The 16,366-nt window shown below is 45.7% G+C and overlaps 1 protein-coding gene across 4 annotated transcripts in view; it reads right to left on the bottom strand.

Annotated features, from left to right (window-relative positions):
• Nucleotides 1-16,366, bottom strand: part of STARD8 (StAR related lipid transfer domain containing 8) — a 90,649-nt gene that overhangs the window by 35,160 nt on the left and 39,123 nt on the right. The window contains exon 1 of one of the 4 annotated variants that reach the window (XM_062585080.1): nt 3,438-3,736. The exons of the other annotated variants lie outside the window; for them this stretch is intronic. Within the exon in view, the coding sequence (XP_062441064.1) occupies nt 3,438-3,471 (34 nt within the window). The 5' untranslated portion in view covers nt 3,472-3,736. Of the gene's footprint in view, nt 1-3,437; nt 3,737-16,366 lie in introns of those variants that run through there. 4 annotated transcript variants of the gene reach the window in all.

The raw sequence follows: 16,366 nt of genomic DNA, 5'->3' as shown, positions 1-16,366 counted from the left end.
ACTCTCACACACATGTGCTGACACCATTCTCACCTGCAGGCAGTGAGCAAGCCGTCACAGGTACAAATGGCAGCGTGCTGGTGCCCACATGCATATTACTGTGTTCACAAAGAGTTGCTTAAACAGCCTTCCCAAAGAGGGGGAAATATATCGCATACGGTAGTTCCTACTCAAAAAGGTGCCTAGGCACATACCCTTTCTCTAGGGCAGCAAGAGCATCATCCGAGAAGAGAGCAGACTTGTACCGCCACCTAATTAAGGTTCCTGATGATCCAACCATTAGTTTATGAAACATGGGATGTCTTAATTACATACATTTCTGCTGTTCAAGGGGCTGTGGTGGCTGAGTGCTTTAATTTATGATACTGAAAACCCAGACAAGAAAAAAGATGAAAACAGCTACTCAGATTAACAAAATTAACACTCTTTGCCCATCCTGTAACCCACTTTCTAAAATTTCATCACTGTTTTCCTGCTGATCATCCCAGTGATCTCAAAAGCTCGTTGTTTGGCCTAAGGGACACCATCCCTCTAAACACACCAGCTGTGTGCCAGACCTCCCCACCTGACGGCTTCGATAACACACTGAGGTGCTGCAGGTGCTGACCACACCGCGTGCCCCCAGCGAGGGGGGGCTGTTTAACACACTCCTTGAGAAAAATGAGCCTCCATTTTTCCTCTGCTTGGAAAAGCATCAGACCCAGCACTGGGAAAAAGATGCAATTCCGGCCTACTCCTGTCTCCAAGATGCTTAAAATCCAGAGAGCTGCACCACAGCACACTACAGGTGCTGCTTTTACCGCAGCACATGCACCGTGTTCACCACGAAACGGGACACAAGCCATCACACACAGCTACCTGTCAAGGCAGAGGAAAACGGCAATAGTTTTGCAAAAAGACAGCGTATGCGGCAGCTCACCTCTTTGCAGAGGGCTCTCAGCTCCATAACAAGGTGTCACCAGCTGATGCAGATTCACATCTCTAATCAGTGCTACCTACTGAGGTTTCTCTCCTGTACTACATGCTTAGGAGCTATTCCCAGCTCCTCCGTCTTTTAAATCTAGATATTAAAAAAAAAAATGCTTAACAAAAGAGGGAAATTCACCCTACTTTTATGTACTCTTTTAAAAGAAACTCTGGTGTTTGCTACCACAGGAACTCCACAGAAAAGCACTATACCATGGTTCTTCTGCACCTCCATATACTTGTTTCAAGAAAACTACAAATCAAGCCATAAAACCAGAAAAAAAAAAAAAAAAGAGAAAGAAAAATGAATCGCAGCTCATTTTGAAAAGGAGCCAAATAACATTTTTCATGCTGATGCAGGTCTGCATATTCTGGGGCAGGACTTTCAGCATACCCATAGGATCTATTCTGTTTTGAGTAATAAGAATTTAATAACAAGCTACAGATCCCCTTTTGCCAGCACAGAAATAGCCAGAACCAAGTATTCCTCCAGCTCTCTGCAATAATTTGCTTTCTTTTTCTCCCTCACCAGTTGCTGAACTTCAGATGCTGAAATGTGATTCCAAAGTCATCTCTGCTCCCGTCTACTTGCACAGTGCTATCAACTAGCAACCCACTGGCCATTCCCTTCAGTCAAACTCTGTTTACCTACTAGTGCCTGCACCTTCGTACTGTATGGGGCACATACAGAGCTGTGGGAGCAACGGAGGTCTGCAATGTCGCACAGACACCTGCACGTGCTCCTTGTTAAACTCGTGAACAATCCCACCAAATGCAAGATAGATCTCTGCAAAATTAAGGTTTTTAACAATACAAAATCCTGCACGTGCAGATGAATATAACACTGTAGCTTAGGCTGCAAACTGCACACTTCAGGAGTTTCATTTTCAAAATACTGCATCAACTTTATCTTCTACTGTAATGCCCCCCGCAGCATGTTGTGCCTTTCCCTCTCAGCAATCTCGCCTGTGCCATTTGAGCAGGAGCAGCTCTAGGAAGCCTTGGCCTGTCGGAAGGTGGGGTTGTCACATCTGGGACACTGCTCAGCTCCTCTGCACTACCAGCTGGTGTGTTTTAAAGATGCTCTAAAAGAGATTCCCTGTCTAAAACTGCACAATTCAGCCCTTGGGACATGGACAGCAAAGCGTGCTATGAGCTCCCACCATGCTTCTGATCTGTATTTCAGTGCCTTGGGGCTAACCTCTCAGAAATAGAGATCTCCCTATAGTTGGTTGGGAGACAACTATAAATCAAGCCATAAAACCAGGAAGGAAAAAAAGGGGGGGGGGAATAGCAGCTCATTTTATAAAGGAGCCAAATAACATTTCTCATGCAGATGCATATGCTGGGGCAGGACTTTCAGCATACCCATAGGATCTATTCCATCTTGAGTATTAAGGATTTAATAACAAGCTACAGATCTCCTTTTGCTATCCAAAAAACACAACCTCTCCGCTGAGACACTAGCAGCATTGCTATTGCATTGGTCACTAACACAGCTGCACAGTAATTCCTGGAGAGGAATTTCCATTTGCTATGAACATGCACCAGTCCCTTTCCCACCCCAGAATTCACCCTTCGTAACCGTGAAGCTCCTTCCCTCTCCTCCCCATCGTTTCTGTCCTCCTTTCCTCAATTTAAAAACTGCATTTATGTAAATAAAGGTTCACAGGCTTTGAAATTTAACTTTGGCACGGCTGGCATTTCAGTGCTTCTGCAGGCGCCCTGCCAAGCGCAGCTCTCGTCCCCAGCCGCGCTCCGGGCCTGGCAGGAGCGGGGGGTCAGCGTGCAGAAAGGCATCTTGGCAGGGGCACAGGAAACGATAAAAGGTTAGTGCGAGCTGGCACGCAGCAGGCAGAGCGCTTCTACCAGCTTGGCTGGCGCTGTGAGAAATAAGCCCAAATATCAAACAGGCTACAGCTCCATTACGTCTACCGACTTGTAAGCAGGGAGCAGAGGGGTTGAAGTAAAAGCCACCCACAGCTGAGCCACCCCGTAACCAAAACCAGTCTATACTTTGTCGCATCCCCTTCCCCCTCCTTCCTATGCACCCACAACTGCACCCTCAGGCTCAGCACCTTCATCTTCTCAGGGCTCTCATCTGCCGGAGCAACAAAAGTCTCACTGCGGCCCCTCTCCCAGCACCATGGGAAAGCTCTTTTCAACGCAGAAGCTGCAGATTGTTTCGAGAAAAAAGAATAGAGGCAAAAGAAAAACTAGTCTGTTTTCCAGGAAAAAGAACTGCAACAACAGAAAAGAATTGCATCTCCTACCTCTTCCCTCACCCTGCAGTGTAACAGCCAAAGCAAACTAACTAGATGCAAAGGAAACACTGTTTTCAAGTAATCTCTAACCGAAAACTGTCGTTTTACAAACTGTTTCCACCTCCCCCTTGAAAGCATGTTCGCTGGCTGAAACCTTCTGCAGGGTGAAAATACAAATACAATACAAAGAGACACGAGCAGACTCACCATGACAGAAGCAGCTAATCCTGGCTTTGTTCATTGGAAATCATGGATTAAATACAGGAGGAAAAAAAAAATACCAGCATGACCACTGGCCTCCTTCATCCTCCGACCTCAGCTACCCTGAGCCCTATCCACTGGAGACAGGAGGATTTCCAGCCCAGAGACCTTCCTGCAGGATGTGAACTGGAGATCTCGGATCCTTTCCATGCAGGCCCACTGTACCGAGCTAATCAAATCTGCCCTTCCTGACCCCACAGGTACAGAAAGACTCTAATTTCTCTTTAGAAACAAACAGGACGTCATGGCCGTGCAGTCAATGGGCTGAAGGGTTTAAATAGCAGAGGTGGGAGTAGGAGGGGGAGAGAGCGCAAGAAAGCAAGAGCGACAGTGCACATGCACACACGCTGCTTAACTATTTCAAGCTCTTCTTGAACTCCGCCTCGTTGGGCAGATTCACTTCCCTCTCCCGCAGCCGCTTGCTCACTGAGGACAACCCAGGCTCACTGGCCCAGAGGTGTTGCTGTCCCGCCCCAAAAGTGGGCATGGAATATCTAGGAGCTAAAAGAGCAAGGTCTACTTGTGCACCGCACTCTGGGGCAGGCACTAGATGCCATTCCAACCAGTACGGGCACTGCAGTCAATTACCAGCAGAAAAATTAGGTGCTTTTGATCATACTGAAATGTCCAAACGTGAAACCTTCTGAAGTGCTGACTTCTGCAGTGTTGGTACTCCCGCCCGTCACCGATGCAGCGCTCTGGAAGTGGGACTGACGGGGCGCAGAACGATGTAGTGCCACTTCTCCCATCCGATCAGATGCTGACTAGTCACATCATTGACCTTAAATCTCAAGTGAGTGGCTTTTCATAGTCAATTATTTGTACTAAAACACAGACATCTGCAACCATCCTTATGGTGAGTGACGGCAGTGTGTGTGTGAACTGAGCCTTTTGATCATGCAGAATAAAGGCAAAGGCTGGCAAAACGTAATGTAATGACAGCTGCCATCACAAATTTCCCGATCCCTCAAGAGCCTTAAGAGCACCTGAAGGTATGGAAAAAGACGGTGCAGCAGCAAGAACTGGAGAACCTGCTGTTGAAGATACATAGACCTGAATTCTCTCATTTGCTACAGACTTTGTGGTCTGCTTAGCCCATCTGTGCTTTGCTTTTCCCAAGGGTACGTCTTCTCTTCACACAGGAAGGACTCGCATCTCCCTTCCAGACAGACCAAAGCTGAGGGGAACAACACAGTCCAAATAGCAGCTTTGGCTGATATAGTCTGTCTAATTAAAAGCACATTCTCCATAACTTTCCTGATTTGGTGTTTTGGGCATAAATAATTTACAGAATGAGTTGTGAGATCCCCTAGTTTGAACAGGACCTGGCAGGGGAGATTTTAGGTCCAAAGTGCAGAAGAGGACAGTTTAGAGAGTAACAGCCTGGTAAATACATCTGTGAAAAAAACCTTGGAAAGGAGAAGGACGAACCCACCCAGCACACGTGACAGCAGAGTGCATCCAGCTGACAGCACTGAATTGCCTTGCAGATGTGAAGGCGTCTGAGTGGCCATCCAACGACCATGTGTAGAATTTCCACCAACACAGGAGGAGTCAAAAGTTGTTTCCAAATGTGATCTCATGTACTAGCGATGTAAGAAAGTACCGAGCCTCAGAGACAGCAGTGCTGCCCCCCTTCAGTTTGTCTTAAGAGAGATGCCATGGCTGCTCCCTGGTCCAGCTCACAGGACCTGTGAGAGGATCTGTTTAAAGATCCTACAAAACTATTCTGACATAGCAGCTTATTTAAATGCACAAACTGAACATTCTTGATCCTTTGGGGGCTGAAGGCAAGTATTCTCCTTGCAAAAGTACTGCTAAAAACAAGCCAACACCAGAAGTTAGGCAACTGATAATAAATAACCATATTTACAGTAAAATAGGCTTTTCTATATATATATATATCACAGCAAAGACACCAAACCTAGCTGACACTGCAGGCACAAGGTACAAGTGGGAGACAAAGAATGGTTTTAACCCAAGCAGACTCCCTCCAGGGCACACAAGCCAACAACGGTCCCAGCCGCATTTGGGGTCGGCTCTCACCAGCACCCACGGGGACGCCAGCGGGGAGGGCAGGCGTGTGGGGCAACGGCAAGTGCCAGCACGCTTGTCCTGCCCTCCCCACTCCAAGGGCATTTTGGTCCAATTCTCCTTGGGAAAAGCTTTGTCCATGATTAACCCTGGCTGCATCTTCCTGTCATTTATGCTTCCATGGCGCCACAGAAGGAAACCAGACCATAATTTCCAGCTGCAGCAAAAGAACAGCAGCTGCCTCCTGGGTATCCAGGCAGCCAGCATTTTTAGGTGGGAGACAGCGAGGAGAGAGCCTTTGCTGGCTCTGGAAAGGTGGACGAGACAGCCATTCCCTTTACTTGGAGAAAGCTGAAATGCTGCCCAGGAGAGGAGGCAGTGAGGCTCCAGGAAGCCAACAGCTCCTTCTCTAGGTACTGGGAAAGGACTTATGTGCCACCGTCTCCTTCACAAGTGACAAAAAGGGGAAACTGGCACAGCTCATTCAGGGAGAAGAGCAAAGAGGCTCCCTGGATGTCCTGGAGAGCAACTGCCCTGCAAAAACTAGGGAATGGGGCCCCAACATGGAGAAAACAAATTATATCGGGACCTATGGGTTGGCTTTTTAGTTCACACTTTCCCTTCTCAAACCTGTTCTTCTCCTTGTCCCCACAAAGCCCAGCTGCAGGAGGCACAAAGGGCTGAAGTTTTTACCTGATGCATCCTAATGTAGTCAATAATGAGCAAACATTCAAGTCAAACTCTTGTGTCCCGAGCCCACTAGGTCATACAGCTGGCTCTAACACCAAGTTATTTCTCCCCTTGTTTCTGGAGTATACACTGATTCCCAGTGGGAAACATAATAGGTGTCTCAGCCCCAAAGGATATTGCATTGCAAAAGCATCCCAATCCTTTCAGGTAGCTTCCTTACACCCTGGGAGTAGAGACAGAGACCCGACTCAAGGACCACTATGATGGCTTCTGCATTTTCAATCATCACTGTCCAGACAAAATTCTGCTCCAAAAATAGAACCATCCAGACAACATCATGGAGACAGGCTGCAGTGGCAAAGGAAGCACCACTATAGACCTGCAAGGCTCCAAGTCCATCATCATCAGGCAAACGTGGAAATTAGAATGAAACTTTAGAACAAGGGTAGAACCCAGATAACAGGGACCTGGATTTCATAGAGGTGACCTGAGCCAAATACGAACCTTTCTCTCTTTTCCCCCTTCTTTCCCATTGGAAGGAGACAGTGCTGTAGCAGCAGTCCAAGCTCAATACTTCATTTGCATTATGGAGCTAACAGGAGCTGCTGGAGTAAGTGAGCAGGCCAAAAGGCTTTTTGAGAAGTAGTTTGAAAGGATGTCACAGTTTTGAAAGAGACAAAGGAACATTAAAAAAAAAAACACAGAAGTCTCCTTGCCAGGAATGTGGGGAATGTCAAGGAATATTACAAAACAGGATGCAAAAGCTGGCCTCAAGCAATGTTATAGACTCATATGCTGGCCTGACAGTCAAGATGTTAAATCCTGATGGAAGGCTAACCATGCAGCTACCATGGGAATTAAAGACTTGGCTTATCTTGTTTGGTCCCTTCTGTCTGTCTGCCACCAAAGGAGTCAGCAACAGTGACCTCTGCTTGGGTCAGCTCTGCTTCCCTTTCCTCCAGACATGCCTACCCACAACCAGGATACAGTCTAAAATATGGCATTTTCTGTATATTGCAGCATTTTCTGAGGAGCTAAAGCAAACAAAGCTTGTTGGGACACAGCTGAGGACACTGCTAACTTCATTGCAGATGGAGAATTTGAGGATCCAAGGAGAGAACTGGGCTCATCTATAGTTGAAGAGCTAGGTATAAATCACAGCCATTTGCTTTAAGTACTAGGAAATACTTCTCAGAGGTGATTTAAATGTCTCTCTCCAACATTTTTATTGAGGCTCAAGGGAAGTTATGACACTGAATGCATTAAACTCGCTTCTGTGGCTGCAGACGGCAAGGTCAGAAGTAAAGGAAGACCTCTTTAGGGTCAGGCCTATGGAGAAGCTGATGAGTTAGAAGAAAGCAGGAAGCCCTAATTCAGCACAACAACTATTTGCAATAGCTGCATAGAAAACAGAGGCCAGTTACTGGCAAAGTAAGTGTCTTTTGGCGGGAATGAACACGTTTTTTCCAGCTTCCCTTCCATGTGAAAGTCCCTGTTTAAGTCAAAGATTTGTCATACCAAGATCTACTTGGGTTTTTTTGCCTGGCTGAATATTGACCCAGCTGAGCACAATGGTCTTACTTATGCTCACAGCCGGAAGGGCAACAGCCCATAAACAAGAGGGAGAAGGAGCCTGCGTCTGATGGAAGGCAAATTCCTCTGCACATGTGGACTACAGTGACAAAAACTCCAGCCCATGCCTGATGCCTTTCAGGGGGTTTCTTAGGAAAATTTTGCTCTAAAAGCAGTCATAATGGAATCTTCACTTAAAATCACACACAAAGCAATTCTCCAACAAGAACTCTGCCGCTAGTGGCTAAGCGTGCAGCACAGTGGTGCAGCTAGCTACGTTCTGTATCCTTCTGGGACATCTCACTTTCCAGAGGGGGCACCTTCAGGGCTAACTACCTTCAGTTAGGTATAAGAGCAGGAAGACAAAGGAAAGGCTTTTAAGGTGCTCACTCTCCTTGGTTAGTGGGAAACTAGCTAGGAAGAACCTTCTGGCAGGGATCAAATCCGTATTACTGCACATGGCAGAACGAAGGAGCTAAGCAGCAACATCCAACACTCTCACACCTCGGAGAGCAGCTCGCACACCCTGGAGCCTCTCAGAACTGCTTCATTCTCATTTTCAAACAGTTTGCATGGAAGTAGTTTCCATGTGTAAATTTCTACTACGTTCACTTTTCTCATCTTTCAGAACAACGTTTTAAAAAGCTCTTATCTTCTAAAGAAAAGTTTGTTTTTCAGACTCATTCGCTTGCAGTAATTCTCCTGTTGACATTTCTGAGGAAAACCTTTGCCTCAGAAACCCTCTACCTTAGAGCTGCAAGCTAACGTCATTTGCGGTAAATCAATCAGCTCATATCCTTCCAAAACTCATCTGCGCCTATTTTTATGAGTTGCTAATTTTTGACTTGCAAACTAATGCTTTCTGAAGAGACTCAAAGCCCATAGTTAGCACTCAGTTTTCAAAAGCGATCAGAAAATCAAGTGCCGAGCTTCTTTGAAATGCATGGTTATGAAAGCGTCAAACCCAGGGCTGCCTGGCGCTACCGTGCCGTGTAAAGCTGCCCCTGCTGCCTCCAGCAAGTACTCGGCCTTGATGTCTTCGCAGGGTGAGAAGCACTAGCGTATTAACCACAGAGGTTGCTCAGGGAACAGGGCTGCCCGCTATCTGGCACAATCTGAGAGAAGCTGTATCTTGCCTTTATTTGAAGAAACGCAGGTTGCACTGTGGTGCTGACCAAAACACTGGTCAGCCACGTGCACACAAATGCACATGCACAAACACACTAGCCCTTCACTCATACTCACGCGCACATAATATCAAACCATTAACATTACAGTGAAGGACTCTGTTGCTCTTGCCTGCTGGCTGGTTACTGAACGTTTTGTTCCTATTTGCCAATAACCTACTTGCAAAACTAAGCAGAGGGTCACAAGATCTCATCTGGCTAAAACCACTAAGCTCGCATGGAAAAGCTAATTCTCACTTTCCCCTATTTTGCTTTCCAGTGAAAGGCTTGGGATCCTGCATTTCCACCTGCTTCTATTGCAGAACTTACCTTTGTCCAATTCCACTTCAGGTTATGAAGTCCAACACTGGAAATTGGAGTACAGGATTGCTTAGCTTATGATTTCCTTTCCATTTCACATTTGCAATTACTGGGAAGAAGTATGTGACATTTCTCCAGAAGTTGCTGCAACTCTTCACTTTGGGCCTGACAAGGGGGCTAAGCAACTGAAACTGAGCAGAACTCATTTTTGTCATTCATCTTCCTTCACACTACCTATAACTTCTCACCCCATGCTAGTCGCTTCTGCCTCAAGAAAGGTGCTAGTATGTATTGAGTGCTGGTTCAGACTACCTATCCAGACAACCCAGCTGAGAAGTGTGGCAGCTTCAGGCTGTGGTCGCAACTGGAAGTATGGTTGCAATAACCATCTGCCCATGCCCATTAGAGGATACCATCAGAAGGCAAGAATCAGCTTAACCAGATGGTCTCTTGCCCTCTGGCACAGCCTTGACTGTTGATGCACTCCACCAACAACAGCAGCAGCAGCAGAGCTTACCCTTGCTCATTTTTGCTTATTTGCTCATCTACTTTTCAAGCTCTGTCCACTGTTATATTTTCTCCTTCTGGACAAGTAGCTATTACTGGATGAATTACATATGTCCACTTACTGGGACAGAGAGATAAGAAAAGAGTAACCAGCTTTACTGGAGACGTTTGCAGCCCTACAGCATGCAGAAAATTCCCCTCCAGTTCCCAAGGAGCTCTGAGAGGCAGCAGGTCCACCGCACTAACCCTCCATCCTTTGCAGAGCAAAGGGAAGTGGCTGCACAAACCCGCGCAGACAGGATCTAGCTGTCACCCAGGGACCGGCTCCCTCGCCTTGCGGCAGGTCTCAGCCCTTCTCAACGCTACCTCTATGACAAAAGCAAATTTCAAAGCAGCTACAATAAGCCCAGTACATGGTCCTGAGCACTGCGTGCTGGTTCATCTGAGCACATGCCTCTCAGTTACCCACTTCCAAAGCAAAGCTTGTAATGCACAAAAGGGGAATGATTCGATTTAGAAAACTGGAAAAGAAATGACAAAGCCACTATTGTAACATTCAATATCCCAATTGGCTTAGAAGCCTGGCAAAGAAACAAGAGTCCCTCAATAATCCGCAGAACATAGAATTGCACAACATCTAGTTATATTTATCTGTGCCTGTCTTCACATTGCCAAGAGCCATTTACAAACACAGCTCCTGTTCAAGGAGGGACAAGTAAGACTGTAAAGCAGGTAATTTCATCAAAAGAAGTAGTTGAGCAGGTGAGTAACTTTGCCAATGCAGCCAGAGAGATCCTCAAGGAAACCTGTAATCACTACATGTATTCTTAATAAGGAGATTGGGATCACAGAGACTTCAAGTCTCATGAGACAGGACTCCATCCTGACCTAGAGCCAAGTAATCAGGGAGGGCTGTCACTGCCAAGACAGATGTTCTTAATTCACCATGTTTCCTCCCCTCTATGGAGACAAAAGATAAAATTTCAGTGAAGCTTATCAAATACTAATCATTTAAACTTTTGACCTTATTATCCTCTACCTTCTCTGAAGGGTTCTGACAAAAAAAAAATACAGAAGTGAGATACGAACTACTTTCACATGACCCTGAGGGGCTAGAATGATGTCCACCACCTCTAAACGAGACCTGCTACCCCAAAGCACAGCTGCAATAGAGGACAGAAGAAGAGGTAGAGGTATTGGGACACCATCAGTACATGAAAACGGCTAACTCTGGGTTTGCAGTGCTCAAATGAGGGCAGGAAGGAAGAACGTCAAACCACAGAGTTTGCCAAGCGCTTGGTGCTGCTTCCGGAGCAGCAGTTTTGTAGAACTTAATTAATGAATAAACGTTTGCAGCATAGCCTCATGTCTCATAAAGAACATTCACAAAAAACACATTATCATGAAAAAATAATACTTTTTTTTTTTAAGCAAGTGAAAAAGCTTTAGGAAACAAGAGTAAGAGGCTCAACATTACTGCCGCTGGCTGCAGCAAGTGAAGGGGACAGCGTGATCTCCCACTGCTGCTTCCTGCACGGAAGCCAGCTGCTGAAGGAAGACATCTGAGGCACACCCAGCTCCTCTGAAAGTTCTCTGACAGAGAAATACAATCCATTGAAAATTCACCTAATCAGTCAGCTTCAACCAAGTCCCAACCTGCCTTCATCTCTCTGCTGCCCAGGATCCTTCAGCCACTAGCAGCCTGCCTACTCCAGTTATTGGCTACATACCACTCGCTTGTAAGTACAAGGTCACAGCTAACAATATCAATGTACTTTTACTTTGGTAATGGAGCATGAGTCACAAAAAGTCTTCTTTCTTGACCTCATCTTTAATCCCATGTTACATGTTCTACAGACACTGCAGAGATCGCTAGCCTGTATCAGGGGGGTGGATCAGGGAAGACAGCACTGGAATTAAAGTATGGCATCTCAGCCACCTCTTTTAACCAAAGTGCTAGAGCAGAAGTGTTCTTTCCACTGTGCATGAACAAATCCTCATCCCAGTCCTCTAGCTGCAACAGAAACCCCCAGTAAGCATCCAGCATCATCTTATTGTCACAGGGATTTACCAGTGGAGTAGCTATCCTCTGGCCTTGCTCAGAAAATCTTGAATATTCACTGAGGTGAGGTGCCCAGATGAGAACATAAGAAGAGCAAACGGCCATGCAGATCCGTAACCTGTCCCAATGGTGGTCGAGAGCGTGCACTCAGGGAAGAGCACAAGAACTGGACTCATGGATGTTCTTCCCCAAACACGCTCCTGCTGCACTGTGGCCCGGGCACTCCCAGAGCCAGAGAAGGCGCTTTCCTGTCTGATTGTCCTCAGCAAAACAAAATGGTCTGGAAGAGGCAGCTCAGATACCCAGAACTCACATGACCGCCATGCCCAAACCCTGAAATTCTAAAAAAAGGAACGATAAAAAGGCATACTGTCTCACAGCAGATGTTCATACATTTGGGGCCCACGCTTTATATTTTCTGTAAAAAGAAGAACTAAAAGTAAACTAAAAAAATTAAAAAAACAGAAGTTGCAATTGTTACCAACAAGAAGAAATGGGCAACAAGGCTGCACCCATCACAGCACCTTCCCACCTCTGCTCCCACCCACACTCGGCCAGCTCCAAGGACCTGCACCCACACAAAAGCCCTCTGCGGCCACCTCACCGCCCCCCATCAGCAGCCCGCTCCCCAGCGTGGGCCCGCAGAGGCGGCTCTGGGCAGGGAGCACCCAGCCTTCCCAACGGGGAAGAGGGACGCCTCGCTAGCCCACGCGCATCAAACCCACCAGCCTCCACTCTCCTGCCTTCGCTGCATCCTGTTGGGAAGGCAAGCACCTGCGTTAGAGAATATTTGTAATCCTCTCTTCTTCCCCCCCCGCCCAGCAAACCGGGGCTCAAAGTCATCACGCTGAAGGTGACCTTCAGAGGTCAACTATCAAATTCCTGCAGCTTTACCTATATGTGTTGGTTGTTCCCAATTGCCAAGCAAAGTGGAATTTCCCGCTTTTCACAGATTTTGCTCACCATCCACTTTAGCAGGCAATAATGTGAAGAGATAAGACCAGTCTCCTGTATCTCCGATAATCACATTTGTCATTATTTGTGACAGTTAGTCAAGGAGCAGACCACTGTTTTCTTAAGTCACCTTTGCTATTTAACCATCCCACAGGAAAAGTAATTCACACTTTTTTTGCTTTCTGGATCAGATGCTCGAAGTTGGAGAAAATGGACAAATGCTGGCAGATAGTACTTTCCAATTACCTAACAGAGATAACGAGGGTGTGAATGATTGTATGCTTAAAAACTTGAGCACAGTTTACAACTTTTTTAGCCAAAGGAACTTAACAGATGTAAAACAAAAAGGGGGGAAAGAACAGGGCACAAATGCAGCCAAAGAATTTTGACATTGAAATATGGAATTTTTTGGCATTACTCAGGCCATTCCACAGTTTGGTTGCACGAATAGTACATGCTGAGCAAACAAGGTGCAGCATGCACGTCTAAAGTCTTTTCTTCCTCCATGCTCTTTTATGACAGGTAATTCTGATTTAGGGCTCAACAGCTTTACAGTAAGCACATTCTCGGGTCTCCAATTCTGAGAGTGATAAAAAAGCTGTAAGAAACCCTCAACAATTTCCTTCTCCCTTCAAAGACACAGAAGGACTGTACAGGTTACTCTGCTTCTCTCAGCCCTATGCTTTTTCACTGAGGCACTGAGAAAGATGCTGGCTTCAGCTGAAGCAAGATGGTTTTCTCCATGTGTCAAGAAAGGCGTTAGCTCCTACCAGACAAGGCTGAGCTCCCCCAGGAAGCCTCCCCTGCAGGACCGCGCTCTCTGCCCAAAGTGAGGGCTCCTTCCTCAGATGGACTTCGTACCTTGTATAATCAGGGTTTTCAGAAGGTGCCGCAGGAGCCAGTACTCTTTCTGTACAACTAACAGGAAAACTGAGGGGACTACGTTCCCTAGCTTCTAAAATCATGTACCAGCAGCTAGGAATAGCAGCTGTTAGCCCCCTACCCAGCTGGGCAATCTGAGAAAAGAGGATTTACATGTCCTTGGGGATTTCCATGCTGGACCTGTCTTCTCTCTGTGCACTAGGCTGAGAAGGGTCCATGGGACTTCAGAAAGTTGTAGTTGGGAAAAGCTTCACCCCAAGATAGCACTAACTTTAATATAAAACCAACTACGTTCTCAAAAAGGGAGGTAACCACAAAACATCTTTAAACAGAATCAGAATTTGATGATTTAAATGTCGTATTTGGCATAAATACCTTGAACCAGTATAAGAAGCTCCCAAGGCTGCAACTATAAGCACTTCCCTTGCTTGCTCTTTAACAAGTAAGCAGTTCTAGTGGGAAGATACTGACTCACTAATACAGGCCTTCCAATACCTTCAAAATGCTTCTTCAAGCTCTCTTCTGCAGTACAAGAGACTTGGCAATGATGTGATGCCTTTTCTTCTGGGAATAATCCCCATCCCACTGATCAATATCACGTTATCTTATTTACCCTCTCCTCTGGTTTCTTCCTGTTTTACAATTTAAATGTAAACCAAATAGACCAGACACTAACATTTGTACAGGGCCCAGCACAAGATGAGCACAGTTTGCACCCAAGACTTGGAAGAACAGCACTGATAATGCAGTTTTTATGTAGCTGGTCTCTGTGCTGTTTCTTGTCTCCATTTCAACAATAGTATCTTTTGTAGCACTAATGTCTGAATCCCATTCAAACACACAGGATCCCTCAAGCAATATCATATGTGCAAGGCTAAAATGTGAAGCATTTTGACTTGATGTGTATTAAAGGAGAAATGGCACCACCTGAGCCCTCTAGATAGGGTCTTGTTTGAAGAGTGGACAAGCATAGCAAGAAAACTGAAAGCCTCTTGAAGAAGCAGCCAAATCAGAGTTAGCATCCTAGTAGCCACAAATCAGGCACACTGCCTTCTTAATCTATGGAAAGAGACAATCTCCAGTGAGCCTCTAAAATGTTTTCCAAAGATATCTACAAAATACTAGTGTACCCAGTTCAGCCTTTTTAAGCTGTCTTATGGTCGGTGATATTTCATGGCTGAGACCGCCACTCCTCAGGTTGCCAGAGCTCAGCTACGCTACCACTGCCCCTAACAGATAGAGGGCTAGGAGCCAAAGCGAAACAATGAAAACCATTTACAGGGCAGGAAGCTGCATCTGCTGGATGAAACGCTATCTTCAAACAAGACGTGTTTGGATAACTCCAGTTTCATAACTCGCCTCTTCCGATGTTAGGAAATCACAGTAATAAAAAGAAAACAAAATGGGGGAGAACAAACGTGGCATGTGGAACAATGGGAGAATTGCTTGAAACACTGAGTCTCCTTCTGAGATTAACCCAACTCGCTATACCTTACCCAAAGAGGCAGCAAAGACTCCTGCAGTAAGCTCCAAGGATTTTGCACAAAAATGATTGCCTAATTAAGTATCAATGAGAAAAAGAGTTAAACCTGCACTACAAACATCAAGAGCAAAGTAAATTTTGATGGTCTTAAGATTTGCTTACTTGCTTGTTTGTTTTAACAGAAACCAAAATTACCTTGGGAGCGAAAAAAAGTAGAATTAGATAGAGGTGGTCAATGATGAGTCTCAGAATTTTGGGTCTAACAAAACCTACCTTAATCATTTTAAAGGTGGTGGGTGGAAATCTGGTTAGGAAGGTATGACACCCTTTTTTTGTCATCATGCCTTTCCTTGGCACTGACCATTTCTTGAGCAAGGGGACCTAGCTAATTTCTATTGTTAATAGCAGTGAATTATGGTGAAGATAAACTCATGTGCCCCATAAATTCCTAATGCTAACCTAAAAAACATTACAGATACTATAGAGAAAGATGCTTAACAATGACTTAGCAGGTCACTATTTAGCAGGTAGAAATAATGAGAAGACAGACAGAAGCACGTACTATTCTGTACCTCTCAGCACCAGGTGCGTGCTCTCTGTGGCTACCACAACAGGAATTTCCACCAAAGCTACTGCATCAACAATGAGGCTGACTTGAATCTTTATCCTAAATCAAATTCCCTTGCTAAAGTCAGCTTCATTTTCTAAAACACACAATTCCTTTCTGATCTTTCTGCGGGACAAAGGAATAAATAGTCCATGCTAGCAGTTGCTAGTTCTCTGCCATCCGAGTAGGCAGATAGCACAAACAACCAAACAGCTGCAAGGAGATGCAAAGCAACCAGCCAGTGCAGGCAGCCCACTCTGCATTTCAGCCATGCTATGAAAACCAGCAAGTGCAAAAGAACACCCCCAGGTTTATTCATAAGCAGCTAATTCTCCTACACAACAACACTGCTGACAGAGGAACAAAGTGCACATACTCGGCCACATGGTTTGTACAGGTCCTACCACCATGGGTTCTGGTCCATGACTCCTCAATGCGGTGAACAAAGGCAAGTTAACAACATCAAGAACAATGGAGTTTAAAACCAGGGGGAAGTATTACAAAGGCACAGCTTGGTAACGGGATTTTGTTCCTATTTTTAAACAGTGAGGGTTTAATGTAAATCAGGGCTTGCTCTTCCACAGACAGTTTCACTCT

Source organism: Rhea pennata, chromosome 11 (genome assembly GCF_028389875.1).
Source record: "Rhea pennata isolate bPtePen1 chromosome 11, bPtePen1.pri, whole genome shotgun sequence".
In the NCBI taxonomy this organism is placed as follows: domain Eukaryota; kingdom Metazoa; phylum Chordata; class Aves; order Rheiformes; family Rheidae; genus Rhea; species Rhea pennata.
This window is presented reverse-complemented; position numbering and strand designations above follow the sequence as displayed.